Source organism: Juglans regia, chromosome 6 (assembly GCF_001411555.2).
Source record: "Juglans regia cultivar Chandler chromosome 6, Walnut 2.0, whole genome shotgun sequence".
In the NCBI taxonomy this organism is placed as follows: domain Eukaryota; kingdom Viridiplantae; phylum Streptophyta; class Magnoliopsida; order Fagales; family Juglandaceae; genus Juglans; species Juglans regia.
In genome coordinates this window covers 8,372,585-8,391,107 of record NC_049906.1, presented here as the reverse complement: position 1 = coordinate 8,391,107, position 18,523 = coordinate 8,372,585, and the positions used below count along the sequence as shown (strand labels likewise).

Genomic DNA, 18,523 nt, shown 5'->3' with positions numbered 1-18,523 from the left:
AACACTGTAAAGTAAATCCTTTGTTGATAAATGGGAAAAGTTTGAAACTAGTTGTACTTATTCACTTCGCATATCCGCGGCCGCCTCCACAAGGAGATAATTAAGATAGCTTGGCTTGAATGAAACTAGAGATAATTTCACACTGGCTCTTGGGAGAGTTGTGCCAAGGACCAGGTTCAGATTGGCAAGAACAAGGAATGGTGAAGCAGCCAATAAGCATCCGAGTATTTGATTCACTAACCCAAATAGGCAACATACATAATGTCATGGATACCTCTGATAAATACGAGAATAAATAGCCAAAAACTGATTGGTCGCCTCTCATTTAGTCAGGGCTGTTGTTTTACAAATGGGGCACAAATTCTTGTGCATCAGCCATTGTTTTATACAGTCAACATGAAAATCATGGCCACATTCTGGAGTTCCAAGATCATCTCCCTCACTGTATTCCTCCTGCAGATCATGGAACAATAGTTCAGGCTAAGAAAAGAAGACCAAGAAGGCTCGAACGAGTCAAATGGATGGATCATTACCTGACAGATACAACATGGTTCTGCCTCAAGCTGAGACCCGACAACAATAGAATATTTCCGCCGTCTCAGACGACCTGATATTGTTTCTTCACTCAATCCTGTGCTCACATTTCCAATGCGCTCTTCCAGAGCCAATAACTCCTGTAAATCCAATAAATGTTATATTACAACAACAACAACAATCAATATAAGCGGGTAAACAGAGTCTATATCAGTTTTTTGTATACTTACCTCATAAGACATGTTATCAACATCTAGTCGCATATCCCTATGCCGATCATGAATATCAGCCACTCCAAAAAACATTGACTGATCAAGGATCATGACATCCTGACAAAAATGTAGAAGCATATGTCAGCCACCATCATTGGGTAGCAAATCACAAATGACATAACAAAATATTTATGTACAGTTCTTTCTGGTGAATAACGAAAAATGTAAGGAACACAAGGTCGTGTACATGGACCCCTAATGTGAACAGTGTGCATAGATCCCGTGTCCCTAGCACCACTTGTGAATAAAATGCCCTCCTAGGCCTTTCTAGAATTCTCTTTATGAGATCGTGGGGTGCTCGGTGAATACACTGAAGGTAGAAACCTAACCTCAAATCGCAAGTTCTCGCCCCTACGCATGAGACCCAAGACATTGCGAATCTGCTCCAAGAAAAATACAAAGAAAGTAAGCTTCAAATGAACACTAGTTTGCCCTGATGACATGAAAGTTTAGAATCAAATAGTTTTAAACAAAAAACCACCATTAAATTATTTTATTTTATTTTTTTTTAAGCTTTAACCAAACTATTCGACGAACAACCTTGACTCAAGTAACTGGACGTGAGAACATTCAGAAAGCAAAGATGTTACTATTCACCAGAAATGTGGGCCCCATACAATTCAGTCAAAACAGAGTTCTTTTCAATAGAAAAGTTCCATGCATTTCTAGGGTGAAAACCATTAAAAGATCAGCTTGCTTGGCTGTAACGAGAATTAGGAATGACATTGCACTTTTAGGAATCAACAAAATCTAGTTTTACCCCAAAAACAAAATCTGATAGAGAGATGAAGGCATCATTGGTTGCATTTATGTAAAACCTGAATCATAGATTCACAATAAGTTTAAACAATTATCACACTTATTAAAGCAGAATGCACAACCCATTTTGGAGTACTGATGAAACACAAATCCATTTGATCTGATGAATGTTGCCATAGGCACAAGAGAATAGGATGTCATTAAAACTTGACAAAGAATATAGCTTTTTGAAAATTGAATAGATGAAATAAGTTAAAAGATGAAACTGAAAAAAAGATTGAGAAGGATGATGTTTGCTACTACAATTTACACCAAACTTGCAGGAGTTGAATAAAATACATGACCGTCCCAATCATAATGATCATCATTGTGTTAAAATCAGCTCAGGTAATCATCTTACGAGAGCACTTGTGATGATTTGGAGCGAATTATTAATGATTTTTTTTCTCATTAAATTTCCCATCCATGCATATAAAGATAGAATGGTAAAGAGGTTAATACAATAAATAATAGTTAATAGAAGTGGTAACCCGCATGTGTCCCAATCCCAAACATTTGTTGTTTAAAAAAATACGGGTGTGGTTGGTACCAGACTTCAAATGATACAGTCAATATTTAAATCTCAATCAAACATCATATAATAAAAAGCATGAATTCTAGGACAGACCTCAGATACAAGTCTGCTACTTCCTTCACCAGCCACAGCATTTGCTCGCAATAAATAGGGGATTCCAGGTCCACCATCACCTTGTCTCTCCACCCACAATGCTGACCTTGGGTGTGACTGGTGATGACCCTGGTTACCAGGTCCAGATGAAAACCCCATTTCTTGTGAGGAAACAGGACCTGAACGCAGTGGGGAATAGTTACTGCTTTGTCCTCCATGCTCAGAACCAGTAGAAGAAAACAGTGACCGGTGAACATATTTAGATAACCTTCGTGGATATTGTGGAGGATTCAGTTGAGAAACTAAAGTAGGTGCAGACGATGGATGGACACCTAAACTGAGGTCAGTCTGAGACGTAGATGCAACATTTCCAGGAATTCGCAAGTTTCCACCAGTTGAACTTCTATGTGCTGGATTTCGTACCAAATTTCTTGGTTCAGGAGCCGGCACAAACATTGGATGTTCTAAAAGGTTTCTCACCATGCTTCTTGAGCCTGTTTCATTATGCGGTACAACATCTCTATCTCCAGAAACATTAGAGCTTGTGGAACTAGCAGTTCCTGAGCTATGTCCTCCATTCCACCTAAAACCTTGCACATTTCGTGGAAATTCAGGAAGATGGATCAATAGTGGTTGACTGTGAGGAATCATATTATCTGCAGCAGGTGTTGACCGCAAGTCCAAAGAATAATCAACTGGAAGAAGTCTTGGTGGCAGTTGGGAAGATGATATACTGGAATGCCTGACAGCCCTCTCTGTAGGGATTAAAGTAGGGGGAATAGAATCTGGTTGAATTGAAGGATTTATCCTCACACGAGATGTTCTATGGGAACTTCCCGCTGAACTTGGATCAGGAATGCAACCAGAAGCAACTTCTGTTGCGCCGAGCCTGACTCTTGGGGTCACCTGTTCTGATGGAGCAGATACACTTAAACTCCTGCTCAAACTAAAATGAGAAGGAACAGGAGACCATGCACTATTTTCTGTACACTGAAAGTAGCTAGAACTTCCAGATACAGAAGACTGTCCAACATTTGCTTCAAGAGATTTTCTTTTACAGGACACACGCTGACCCTCCAATGAACAACCTGATCTGCCATTATTCTCTACCACTAAAACTCCACCAGTTCGTGAAGGAAGTAAATGATGATCAGAACCACTAGCAGGTGGAATGCACTGATTTTCTAATCTGCTAGACTTGGAAACATTAGGACATCCCGAGACTCGGCGACTGTCACCACCATGACTCACAGAACCTGTGTTTAAGTTGAGATTCTGAGTAAGCACATCAGAATTGGAACTTTGCACATACAGATGGTTTGAATTGGCATTTTCAGAAGAAAATGCATTAGACGGTTCATAGCTCCGTTCTTCCAACCTTAGACCAGCCCCAGGACATGCATTTCCTGAAGATGACCATCCAAGCTCTGCTTTCTGCTCATCACACCTAACCTCACTCTGGGTGTTGTTAGAACTAGGCTCACCCAAACTCCATCCATTCAACACCGGTCGTTCACGGTTCAAGGAATTCAAATATGCAACATTAATATCACCAGGTGATAGTACATAGTCCTGTATTTGGTTTCCGGCAGGATTCCGCATATTATTCCAGCATATCTGCTGATTTATAGCAGCATTACTTGATGCAGATCCATGGTCAAATTCCAACGTCTCAGGCAATGCATCAAGTCTCCCTCTTTGCCCTTGCATTTGGACCGATAACAATTTTGTAATAAGTAAAAATCTTGAAGAAATTTCCAACGTAAATTGTAAGCCAGGTACACTTTTTACACCTGAAACAATAAAGGAACAAATATCATTGGATTTGGAAGTCAGAAAGCTCTAAACAAATTTACCAATTAGCACTATACTCTATGCACTTGTGTATACTTTGTTATTGGTGATTGTGGAGGGGCCTGAGAATTTTTAATATAAATAAATAAAATTCCATTCAAAATGTGTTGCCAGCTTGACCTAAAGGGAAGGTGCAGATTGAGTCATGATCTTATCATGAAAATGTCGTATCTTTAGTTAAATCTGGCAGGTTGAAGTGTGATTTAGGTAGAGTAATTCTGTGGTCATGGAAATGCCCTGATTTGGTCCTCATAGAAGTCTAATCTACTGTAGTCTCAAGCAAGGAGAAGCAGATTGATTAGCATTGCCATTCACAGAAACCTTGAAACCAGTTCCTGTAATTTATCTTGCACTAGAAACTTTATGCTCAGCTGCCCAGTGTATATTATAACATTATTTCCATTTCAAGTCTTCAGACTTCTGTGTTCAACGGAAGAACGATATTCTAAATTAGTGGTCATTTTAACAACATAAAGTGTTTCAAAGCCAAGTATTAATGATTTCCAATCTTGTGAAAATTTTGGCTGCATTGGTGAAGTTTCTTCAAACTTGAGAATCAGGAAGATCCTTATCTCACTTAATATTAGAAGGAATAGAAGGACTCATCCTCACCTTCCTGTACAATCCTATAGATATAATGGCCTCATCAAGTTTCTCAGATATTAAGAAACACTATCAATGAAACTAGATTTAGGCCACAACAAAAACAGCCACGCAATCCCCAACACAAAGCAACTCTGAAAATCTGAAATTCGTATTATTGGACTCAAAGGGTGTAGAATCATCTAAACATCAGTTGCAATTCCACAGGTCAACATATTGTTCACAAATACTGCAAGCCTAAGTACCCAAAACATAGAAGGCTATTAAATAACCCTAGAACAATACCAAACAGAATCAAAGCAACATTAATTGAATAGGGATGAGAAAGAAATCAACAGTTTGCCGAGTATATCCGACACTCACAATCACAGCCACCCAAAACCTCTACTTGTAAAACAAATAATCATGAAGCACCCAAACGAGACCACATTTCACCAAAGGAACTGATCAAAATCACGTATAAGCAGACACCCACCAGGGTAAAGACTTAATTCAACGAAAAAAAAGAAAAAGAAATCGCGTGAAAGTTGCACAATTGCAAACAAGGCACGCACGAAAGCATTCTAAACAAACTTCAGTTACCATTTTTTTTTTCCTGTTTTCAAATTTTGGCGTAACACAACCATACACACTGAATCAGCATCCTACAAATAAAAGTAAAGACATAATGTGAAGAATGAATAAGAAAAAGAAAACAGCTCTTAGACAAATGATTTGAAAAAGCAAAAGGCAGATTAAGACCATAATTAAAAGAAGGAAAAAAAAAACAGATTTCACACTCAGAACCATCTGGGTATGGAGCTAAAATAGCATTAAAACCATAAAAAAACAAAACTTAAAATTTTGCTTTACAAAAAAACCCAAAAACATGACGGAGATTTCAAAAATAACAATCAGAACCCGATCTTGTGACCGACCGATCAATCAAAAACGGTGCAAAAATAAAGGGAAAATCCAAGGAAAAAAAAAACTTACCCAGCAGATGGATCTATTCATAAATCTTGGGCCAAAAAACACAGAACTAACCCAGAAAAGATAATCAAAGAAAGCTATATCCCTGTTCGGCTGCCTCTTTAATTTTCTCACACTTTCACGAGGAAAAAAAAACCAAGGAAAGAAAGAGATGAGGCGAGAAAACCAAACCCAGGAAGGTAGAAACGGAAGAAGAAGAAAGAGAAGGAGAGAGGTCTTAAAGGCGAAGGATTTGAGACAGAAACAAAATGTGAAGAGAGAAAGAGGTAGAGATTAAAGATGACAGTAATCTATAATTTACGAAACAACCCAAAGGAGAGAGAGAGAGAGAAAGAGAGAGAGAGAGAGAGAGCGGAGACATACACAGAGCAGTTTCCTAACGTAGAATTGAATAGAGGATAATAAATAGAAAAAACAGGCGAAAAAAAAAACATAAAAGCAAACCAACAACTGGTTAGAGGCAAAAGTTATAGCACCAGTTATTCGGGTGTACGCAATATATTACCAAATGGTTCTTCATTTCCTCGTGACATTTCCTCTCTCTCTCTCTCGCTTTCTTTCATCTTTAATTATAAAAACAAACAAAACCAAAGAAAATTAATCAACTGACCCGGCTCCCAATGCGCGCGCCATAGGCAGGCAGGCAGCCAGGCTGCCCCAGCCTCTCTCTCTCTCTCTCTCTCTCTCTCTCTCGGGTGTTGTTGCTGCTAAACTTTTGTTATGTTATGCTGTTTCCATCTCGTTCACGCCAAGCACCTGTCCTCTCCCACCCTCCCCAGTCCCCATCACATGCCCCGCTCTTTCCTCTCCCTTCCCTCCCACCCTCCTTTTTTGAAGACTCCCCCCTCCCCTGTGACTTTGAGCTGTCTTGAGTTGTGAGTCGTGACCATAATTAAATCCATTGCATTCATGTTCTATAATTATACACACCCGGCATGATTAATAGGGTAGTGATATGCTTACAATTTATTTATTATCTATTTACTGTTTATAATATATATATATATATTTTAAGATCCTTAATTATTAAAAAAATATATATAATTTTATCATTAATCATTTCCTTAACCATTATGTAAAATAAAAACTTTTTAAAAAATCAAATAAAAAAAATAGTAAATAAATAGTAAGAGGATTGTAACCCTCTCATTTCTTGATTAATATCATAACATAGACACGATGAGGGTGAACATCGTAATATCATATCATAACATATATGTATATACAATCATTACGTCTTTAAGATATTTTTAGATTACTTCACAACTATTAAAATAATTTATTACTATTCATAAACTATTTCACTATTATTTATAAATAATTTGAAATACTCTTAACACACAAACGGATTCTTAAGTTTGTTGTCATCATTTTCTTATCTTCCTTCCGAACGTTAACATCATTACAATAAGATATTAAGATTTTTATATAAGTTGTTCACATCCTCCTCTTGTATGCTTGTGTATAATGCTTGTGTAAGACTTTTATCTGGCTGCTTGTATGATTTTTGTATTTACCAATAGGTTTTGGTTGAATAAAAACCTCGTGGGCATAATTAATTTATAGGTCAATGACCTAAAAAATGAATGATCATGGGGCCAGGGAGGAATGACTTGACCATTCTATGTGTATTGAAGAGAGTGGATTATCAAGAATTGGGTATGGTGGGTGACTTTGGTGCTCATATTTTTTTTATTTTTTCAAGTATTATGCTTTGCAGTCTCTACGTGTTGGTACAAAAGCAGCTGACATCGTTTAACTTTGCTTAAAAGAGGTGTGAATTCATGGACCTAATGTCTCTCCTTCATCAGTATCTATCCCTTCAGCTTCTGCCTCGTTATCTCTCTCTCTTTTCCATCCCTTACCCTTCATATCTCAATCGTGGGCCTCTTATTCTTTATATTTATCATCATTTTTGTCCGCTCCTCTCTCTTCTTTTTTCTCACCTTTCCAAGATGGTTGCTGCGTATTTTAGTCCATAAAAAAAAATTAAAAAAAAAAAAAAAGGGACTCCCCATCCTCCCTCTATTTGGATTGTTGTTTATGTAACCCATTGCCTAACATAGCTTATTCTTTAACTAATAAAAGGGCCATAAGATAAGGGTGGTGATTCCTCCACCAAAGAGAATATTTAGAAGTTTTTCATTCTCTTGACAAATGAAGAAAATCAGACACCCTAATGGGTTTTAGCCACGGAAGATACCACGGCTCAACCTATAAAAAATATATATTTATATACTTTTTAGGTGTTCCAATCATGTACCAAGTGGAAAACAAGTTGCAATTTGACTCTTTGCATCACATAAAATAGCTAGCTAGCCACGAGTAAACATGTCACAAGGTAGTGGGCTGTCTTGACCAAATGGGTGAGTACTGAGTAGGTTTCCAGTTAGAGAAATACAGATCATCATGTTCATTTTAAATTTATCGTCTCCAGTCATATTAATATCATTTAGATGAACAATCACTTAAATTATCTTTCTAAATGTTGGGCGTAGTGATTGAATGAATGAATTTATTCTAAGAGAGCACAGCTGATCATGACCCCTCACCTTACATGCAATGCATGGATTGAGAGATCACCCACTTGTATCAATAGGTGGGTGAGCATATGGGGAAGGCCGTGGAGGTTGTACCTATGAAAATGATCATGCATGCATGCACACATAAAAAGGGGTCATCACTAATTTAAAGCCACACACATATATACATGATACATGAAAGGGTGATGGAGAAAGGTTTAGTACTGCATGCTAAAAGGGTATATAAATCTGTAACATTATAATTACAGGCAGAATGATCATGATAAAAAGTTTTGGAAGGATCAAGATTGCCTTTTACCCACCACCATGCACCACGTACAGGTTGGTATCACAACGTTTCTAGACTCGAGTTTAATTTCCTTCCTCGTACTTCAAATTGCAAGACGATGAATGTTAAAGAAGATTAGTCTTGATCCCATGGAATGCGCATGGTAACCTAGAAAAAAAATAAAATGCAAACGATTTGTATAGTTTTAAAGTGTGTAAATCTCGGACTCTCATGTGTTTACCTTTGAAAAAAGTGGATAAATTTAAAATTATATTAAAAAATCTATTTAATTTTTAACTTTGTATTTAAAAAAAAAATGAAATATGTAGAACTTGTATATTCTAAAACTATATTTAGTATTATTTTTTTTATATATATTATGATCTATAACTCTGCTCTGTATATTTTTGTTTAGAATTTGAAAAAGTTAAATTATTTTTTGTGTTTTGTTTAGAAGTCTGAGATAGTTGTAACGATTAGGTAATAATTAGATAAAAAATTTAAAAATTTAAAATTGAAAAGTGTTTGTGTTTATGATGTTTGTATATTGAGATGAGATGAAAGTATCTTACTATCCAAACCAGGCCTAAGAGCTACCCCGCTAGGTAATTAAAAATCTCTTTGCAACCATACTTAATAATGAAAGTTATTTATTTTCCTATATACAACCACCTTGCATGAGAGGAGGATTTCCTTCTCATTAAGTCATGTAGGAGGTCCATTTTTCCTTCATAGAGTGGTCGTGAATCACCACACTAGGTGGAGGGAACCTCCTCCCTTTCCACGAGTTGATCGTAAATAAACTTAAGACAAAAATATACCCCTTGGGATGCTATCATCGAATGAAGGATACCTCCTACCTCCACCCATCCATGAGGTGGCCACGAGCCACCTCAATAGGTGAGGGAGTTGCCCTTGCCACAACGGGGGCAAAGTCTCCCCCATGGATGAGTATCATTCATTATGGGTTGCTTTTTTTTTTTTTTTTTGAGTTCTCATTTTTATTATATTATTTTTGGTTGATTTTTTTTTTACTTACCATCAATGGATGATAAGTTTTTTTTTAAAGGAAATATCTTCTTCATTCAAAAACCAACTCATAACAAATGAATAATACATGAAGGAGCCTCCTTCATGACTACAATTACATCAAAATCAGAAAGAGAAAGAGGATTTCGAGTTAGAGTGTGTGCGACAATGTTAATATCCCTCTTGACATGATGTACAGACCAATGGGCAAAGAATTGTAACTGGACCTTGATATCACTGAAAAGTAATCCTGCTTTTGACCAAGACTCATCTTCCCTTTGAATTGCTTGGACAATCTGAAGTGAATCTCCTAAAATGATCTTGGTGAGTCCCAGTTGTAGACCAAACTTGACAGCTTCAAAAGCTCTGACGGCTTCTGCCAACAGAGGATTAGGGAACAAAGACACGCTTTGTCTCATAACTGCAGAAACCAACCCATTTTCATCCCTTACAATGATACCTACTCCCACCTTACAATTTAACTTGTCCACAGCTGCATCCCAGTTTATCTTGAAATAATTCTTATGAGGGGAAGTCCAGCTTTGAACCCCTATATTGATATAACTAGGCTGCCCAGGTTTCTGGGAATGTAGTTCCTTCATCATCTGCAAATCCTCACTTGACGGCTTCATTACCACGTTTGGGTGCTTGAACTCATTTTGGAATACCACCATGCTCCTTCTATACCATATTCTCTTTGAAACCACTACAATCTCTTCCATGATCTCAATATATGAATTGATGCACAGGTCTACAATCAAATCTAGGAAAAGCCTCTCTAAGTGAGGACTTTTTTGTAGCTTTGTAGAGTACTGACCCCAAATGTCTTAGCTACAGGACAACTCCACAGGGCATGAGTAACTGATTCCACCTCCTTGAGACATATTGGACATTATGGCTTCTCCACCACTTTCCTCTCATACAGATTCAACATAGTAGGCAAACCCTCTTTACATGCTCTCTACAAAAATTGTTTTTCTGTTGGAAAAACCTTCATCTTCCAAATAGTTGACCAAATTTTGCTTTTCCCTGTACTGCTAGATGGTTGCCCCTTCAGTTGATCCACCAACTTAATGTGTAAATGGTAGGCACTTCTAACTGTGAACTTGCCATCTGCAGAACCTTACCAAACCAGTCTATCATATTTATTGCAACTGCTTACAGGCATCCTTTTTATGGCATTAGCTTCCTCTTGTACGAAAATATCATCAATAAGAGATGTTCTACAATGCTTGGTAACAAACAGGGTCAACAAAGTCATTCACTTTAGCATTAGCTTCTAATACTTTGACAGCATTATTGATCTTGTGATTATAAGCATTGGAAAGCCATTTATCCTTCCACATATGAACATCACTGTCATTTCCTATTCTCCAAAAGGTACATTTTTCCAATAGAGGTCTAGCAGCCAAAATGCTTCTCCAAATGTAGGATGGTTGACTACCTAGATTAGCCTCCAAAAAATCAACCTTGGGAAAATATTTCCATTTCAACACTTGAGAAGCTAGTGAAAGAGGATACTGCAGTAATCTCCGCCCTTGCTTGGCTAGCATGGCCATGTTAAAACTCATTAAATCTCTAAACCCTAAACCTCCAGCAGTCTTAGCTTTGCCCATTGTATTCCAAGAAATCCAATATATTCTCCTCTCTTACTCTTGCTGATCTCACCAGTAATCTTGCATTGCTTTGTTAATACTCCTGAGCAAGATACAAGGGAGCTTGAAAACTTCCATGCTAAAGGTAGGAAGAGCTTGCACCATGGCTTTAATAAGAATTTCATTGCCTGCTAGAGAAATAGTTTTAACTTTGTTGCTGCTCAGTCTACTTCTGACTTTGTCTAAGATATTCTTGAATGAATTTACTCAGGACCTATCAATCATAGCAGGTAATCCGAGATATTTCTCATAAGGCACAAAAGATCTAACTCCAGCAATATTGAGGATCATTTCTTGGACCTGTCTTCGAATATTTCTATTGAACTGAATAGAAGTTTTCTCCTTGTTCAATTTCTGACCCGAGGCCCTTTCATAGAGGTTGAGAATGTGAATCAATCTACTCCATTTGAAAGCATTAGCTTTATAGAACAACAAACTGTCGTCTACAAAGAAAAGGTAAGTGATGCTAAACTTTCCACAAGCAATAGGAACCCTTGAGATAGATCTTTGCCTTTCTGCATGAGTCAATCTTGAGCTTAACACCTCAGCACATGAGATGAAAAGGTAAGGGGATAAAGGGTCCCCATGCCTAATGTCTCTTGAGGGTTTGAATTCTTGTTGAGGCATTCCATTAAAAATAAGAGAGTAAGAAACAGAATTAATACATTGCATCACTAATCTCACCCAACTCTAAGCAAATTCCATCTTCAGCATGATAGCTTCAAGAAACTCCCACTCAATTTTATCATAGGCCTTACTCATATTGAGTTTCAAGGCCATATGACCCTCCTTTGCAGATAACGTACTACTCATGAAATGCAAAGCCTTAAAGGTCACAATAATATTGTCAGAAATTAATCTACCAGGCACAAAAGCAAATTGGGTTTGAGAGATAATACAAGGAAGAATTTTTTTTCAACCTGTTTGCAATGGTTTTAGAGATAATATTGTAGAGGACATTACACATGCTGTTGGGTCTAAAATCCGTCACTTTAGAAGGAGATTTAATCTTGGGGATTAGAAAAATGTATGTTTCATTAAGCTTAGCAATCCTGCCATTAGAATTCAACACATACAATATCGCTTCACATACCTCATTGTGAATAGTCTTCCAGTGTTGCTGATAATAAATAGGTGGGAATTCATCAGGGCCAGGTGAGCTAAGGGAATTCATTTGAAAAACAGCCTCCTCTGCTTCTTCAGTGGTGAACTTCTTCAAGAGTTTTTTTATCCATATCTTCAGTCACACTGGCTTGTAGAGTCCTTAGACACTCATCAATACCTTCTAGATGAGAAGTAGAGAAGAGGTCATAGAAGTAATGTTGAAACTGGTCAACCATAGCTTCTGTCGATGTGAACTCTTGGTCACATTAATTTCTTATCCTCTTGATTGTGTTGGTCTTCCTACGTTGATTTGCACACTGGTGGAAGAACCTTGTGTTTTTGTCTCCTTCTCTCAACCATTTCTGTTTAGCCCTTTGTTTCCATGTAATATCCTCATCTTCAAGAAGCTTGTCAACCTCCATTTGTAGAGACTTAATTATGAGAGTTAGGTCGCTCTTATTAGACTTCTGAAAATCATAAATATGTTTCATTTTAGTGTTTATGATTCTCTTAGACTGCACAAAACTGACTCTAATCCATTCCTTTAATTCATTCTTGCATTTTATTAGGCTATCAGTAGTTCTCTGCAACTTATTAGAGCACAAACCTAGTCTATGCCAAATATCGTCTACCAATTTGAAGCACTCCTCCCTTTCTGCCCACTTAGCTTCATGTCTAAAAAGTCTCTCACCCCTGACAACCTATTGTGAAGTAGTGGCCATAGTGATCATGAGTGGTCTATGATCAGAGCATTGGGCAGCTTCTGATCTCAGTATAGTATTAGGAAACATATCACCGAGTTGCCTAGAGCTTTGTCTAGTATTTCCTTTGTGAACTGAGGTCCTTCACGATTAGTGCACCAGGTGAATTTGTCTCCATTATAGCCTAGGTCACTCAAGCCATAGTCATTCATAGCAAGTCTAAACTCCTCCATTTGACTATATGGTCTCAAGGTAGCCCCATATTTCTCCTGCTAGTGCAGTATTTCATTAAAATCCCCAATGCAAATCAAAGCCATCCCTACTGGTGGTTTCAGTGCCCTTAATAACTCCCAACTACCTAGCCTTTTACTAGTTATGGGATGACCATAAAACCAATAAGCATCCATTCCATACTCTCACCCTTAACATAAACTTTTAGGGATATATGATAGTGAGAGTATGAAACTAGAGTAACATTCAAATCATCATGCCATAGAAATTCAATTCCTCCCTTGAGTCCTTGACTAGCCAGCATAAAACTATGCTCTAGGCCTAAGCCTTTGCTCACTTTTTCAACTTTGCTTCTATTACATTTTGTTTCAATAAGAAAAAAAACTACTTTTGGGAGCTTATCCTTCACCATATGGTGAAGCTCACGAACTATCTGAGGGTTCTCAAGCCCCCGACAGTTCCAATTTAGGTAATTCATAGTTGTTGGTGGCGCTGCTTAGCAACCACCACCAAGTCTTGTTGTTGAGCTAAGTCACTCTTCATAGCTAGAGTCTACTGCTTCTTGAAAGAGCTATCTTCCATTATTTCTTGGTTGACCATACCTCCATCCCTTTTGAGAGAATTGTTAGTACTAAACCCTTCATTAGAATCTTTGAGGGCTTTATTGAAGAATTTGTCACGGACTCTCATCTTCCACTTAGCCTACTTCATGTATTGGGCTAGATCCTATAAATGGTGTCCTAAAAATTGATCCAAAGATCTGGCTTGGCTAGCAATAGACCCCACTGAGGAGGAAAGATTTCCATCTACTATACTATCCATCTTAGACACCCCTATCATCTCCTTAATTGGCTCTCCCAGATTGACCTGCTTATCCCTTTTAGAAACTTCCTTAAAATAAGTTGGAACCTCAGATATAGGTCTAATAGAGGAAAGAATTACATCATCGCCCACTGCATTAGGGAACTTTCCAAAACTCTCTTCTTTCCTTCCTAGCCTCCCCATCACTTCCTGCCTAGCAGGGGTATCTTCTTTTATTCAAAAATTGATCCTGAGAATCAGTGTTCACCTCATCCTCCTTTACTTGCTGACCTTGAAATTCTACCTTAGCCTTAGTGCTTTCCTTTTTAGGCTCCCCACAAGAGTCTTGCTACTGCTGCCAGCCTTGTTGTGGTGGTTGATGAGCATCACCATTGTACCTTCTGTTGAATTGGTTACTATTCTTGACCTAATTCGCATGTAACCATGGACCAAATTGGTTCATTCCCTCAGCTTTGGAATCATCACGACTGGGACCTTGGCATTGCCCCACATGTTCGATGACCCCACATTGAAAGCAAAACGTAGGGAGTCTTTTGAACTTGAAAGGAATCCAAAGGTGATTCTGATCCATAGTTAAAAGTCACTCTTTTGATAATGGTTTGGCAATATCGATCTCCACCTTAATACGTAATAAATTGCCCCAACCGAGACCATTCTCATCTGTCTCCATTTCCAACACCTTTCCTGCACCATATGCATGTTGTACACTTGAATCCAAAAAGTTTTATGAGAGAACGAGATATCTTTCAGTGGAGTTTTACCATCAAATTCTTTCAGACTAACCAACATTCTATCAAACGACCACTGCCTACCATTCAACACTTTATTTTTGTCTTTGACATATTGGAACTCTACCAGAAACTTGTTATCCCCCACATCCTTGAACTGCATCCATCCTTCTGGTCTCCATAACCTTGTCATTGTAGTTCTAAACGCCTCTATGTTGATCGTTTTGTCTACTATTATCAGGGCTAGCAAACAAAACTTGCCTTTAAACAACTATTTCTCTAGTGCCCGTTGATCAATCACGACCGCGTACTCCTCTTGTTCTATGAGGCTGAAACCAGGCCACAGTCTTTGTAACTCACCCTCCATGCACCCTCTTTAGACCAAGTCTAAGAGACAAACCTTTACAAAAGTAAAGGCACCACCTCGCCCTCAAGAAGGAAAGGACCCACCTATGGAAGATAAGTTTAGTTTAGTCACATAACCAACATTCAATGCAAAAAGTTGAGAATTTGGATAAGAAAGAAATGTATAATTTCCCAAAAAAATTTCAATTATTTGTTGAAAAAATCCAGGGCCTTTAGATTTTACATTAAGCAAGAGAAAAAGAGGAAGGTAGACTAGTGCAGAAAGGTCCAGTTGCAATATTCAATATGAGGACAGGAAGTAGCATTTTCCATACAGGAAAGTACTTAAGAAATGCAGGTTTCTGTAATTGTGGCTTAAATTTCAAAGCTATGCACAGGAAACGGTGCAAGCTATCAAAGTCCGTTCAATGTTGGGAACTTCATATATTCATTGCTTTCTTAATTGCAATTACTGCTCTCACCAAACCATCCTCTTCCGATTTTATTTGGTTATCATTAGCATTTTTATTGCCTGGTCATGGTGTCATGCCAGAAAGGTAAAAGCCTCCAACATTGCCGGATTAAGATTAAGATTACTGCATTTTAAAATTGAGGTGATTTGAGATGATTTTTAAATAATAATAATTTATAAATAATAATAAAATGTTTATAAATAACTCACTACTATTACATGCTTAAATTATCAAACACAACTTAAATTACATGCTTTCACCTTGCAAAAATGCAGCATTACTTCATTTGGTAATGCTTTGGTTTTTTTCTTTTTTTAATATATCTTTTAGCAATTTATTAATACAATTACCATTTATTTTGGTAATCAAATTCTTTTTCATCAATAAAAAATCATTAAAATAAATCAATCATATAAGAAGATGATGGCAAATAATATTTATTGTTTCTCCATGGTATAAATGTTTTGGATAACATTAAATGAATAATAAATCATGTAAGGCTCACTTGATATATCTATCTCTCTTACTTAAAGTTCTCAAGTTTGGACAAAAATTTAAGAGGATTTTAATCCTAAACACCTCAAATAAAAAGCACGTTACAATTAAAAACGATTGGGTACATGAAATAAAACATAAAATTAGGGTATTGTTCTTTAGCGAAGCTAGAGGGGAATTCATGTTGTATTAGATAATAAGGAATAAATATTGATAGAAATTATTATTGAAAGTATATATTTTACACATATGATGTGGTATTATCTAGACCATATATCTCTTCAAATGAGTGTTAATAATAATCAACTAAAAACAGTCATACAGTGAATATAAAATATACATTATTATAATAATTTATCTCTAATATTATTCTTTTTTAATGTCTCGTAAGTGGACAAATGAGCTCACGTTTATTAATGTGTGTCACAAGCGTCAATGGTGAGGGTTGTTTCTAGAAATTCTGATGCCGAGAAGTCAATTGGTACGATCTATGTACTATTTATAGATGTATGGTGGCACTTTGGCCACTTGAATGGTTGAATTAGGTGTAGATCTACCATTTTTTAACTTAAAAGTAGGAAAAATAACAAATAAAATATAAAAAGGTTTACATGAAAGTTAAAATCCCATGGGAGTTTGATTGAATAATTCTATTTAAAAATCTTCACATCACACATTATCTATACGAGTAATTGATTTTAGAGGGACAAAAGTTCTTGTTTACTTGTGCTAAAAAGAGATGTAAGAAAACACAAGATTTTGATAAAAATAAAATTATATTTATTATCCTTTTTTTATCATAACCCTCTTTAACATTTTTAAGTGTTATATGTGTTTAGTTGTTGAAATCAACTCAATTCATATAAAATCAATTATTAATATAATCTATTATTTTTTTAACTTTTTATAAAAAATAAAAAAATAAAACTCATCTCAATTTAATTCATATATTCAAACACATATGTCAACTTATTTATATTTAAATACATCTCAATAGAATTTAAAAAATATTATTATTTACATATAAATTCAGATCATATAAAATTATCTCAACATTCAATAGCAATCTAAAACGACATTTTAAAGTTTTAGGAGAGCTAGATTGGCAAAGAAGCAAACAAAAGCAAAAATCACAAATGGACAAACAATCAAGTCCAGAACATCTATCTATCCTGCAACGTAAAAAGTGGGGAGGAGCCATTTTAAGGAGATGGAAGAAAAACGTGGAGAAAATAGAGAGAGTTTGAAAATACATCTAAACTCCTCTTAACATCCAAACATATTTAAATTCATTTTAAGTAAACTTTACAAAATTCACTCTATCACTTCAATCTATTATTATTTATAAAGAACTTAACTTAACTAAACATATAAACACAGCCTTGATTAAAACAAGGTTGTTGTTGCTGCGTCGTGTAGAATGGATGAATGGTACGTCCATCACTACGAATAGAAATATAAAAAGGGGTTACGTAGGTGACTAAACTTTCGGATCCTACCCTACCCGCCACAGTACCCATCACCCCCCAAGTTTGACCTGATTAAAGTTTAAACACATCATCTTCGACCTACGTTTATCCCTAGGATAAATTATATTGAGTAATGATATTTGATGCAAAACTAGCCGTGCATTTAATAATAATTTATTTTTATAAAAAAAAAAAATTATATATAACGTTATTCTATCACTAGACAATAGACAATAGTTTGCTAATTGAAGAAAAGAAGGACAAGTTTATAAGCTGAAGCCTAAAATCCATTTAAAAGTTTGACAAGTTCAGTCGTCTTGCCACCCATATTCAGTCCGCTTTACCAGAAAGAACAAAGTGCACAAGGAAAAGTCCAAATCCCATGAAAGATCTGGGAAACTCTTGCTCATAACTCGATAACCCAAACAGCATCCTTCCCATCTTTCATGCCCCCATGTAAATAGAGCCAGAGGAAACTGTCCCCCATGCCTCTAAACTTGCATTACTTTACACATGAAGCAGCAGAATTAATTAAAATCACATCCTCAATCCGAAGCAATCACTATAAATTGACTCTTTTCTTCTTTTTTCAGATCGTAGCTGTGAACTAAATATGTATGCCTAAAAACAAGCCAACAGAAGCACATAAACACCACCTCTCAGCCTCGAAGTTTGCTTTAGTACCCTGACCCTCTACAGCAAATAGGCTTCCACATCAAGCTTAACTTTTATGTTACCATATCTGCAAAGGCTCACCCACACTGGTCGTAGCATGTCCAGGCCATTAAGGTTGTTTGGAAATAATTTTTTATCTCATCTCATTTCCTTTCCAAACAATTACTTAAACACAAACACTTTCAAATTAATTATTATAACTTTTTCAAACTAATTATTATACTTTCATAAACTTCTAAACAAAACACAAAAAATAATTCAATTTTTTCAAATCGTAAAACAAAAATAATATTTAAAAAAATCATATTATAATAATATTTTAAT

General features: G+C 36.4%; 1 protein-coding gene across 1 annotated transcript; it reads right to left on the bottom strand.

The window, feature by feature from the left end:
* Positions 1-321: 321 nt before the first annotated feature.
* On the bottom strand, positions 322-3,942 carry LOC108992256 (probable E3 ubiquitin-protein ligase RHG1A). Its single transcript, XM_035690645.1, has 5 exons — positions 2,233-3,942; positions 1,136-1,186; positions 765-863; positions 534-674; positions 322-453 (listed from the first exon to the last, which is right to left on the bottom strand). The coding sequence occupies exons 1-5, from the start codon at positions 3,940-3,942 to the stop codon at positions 322-324; spliced, it is 2,133 nt and encodes a 710-aa protein (XP_035546538.1).
* Positions 3,943-18,523: the final 14,581 nt, after the last annotated feature.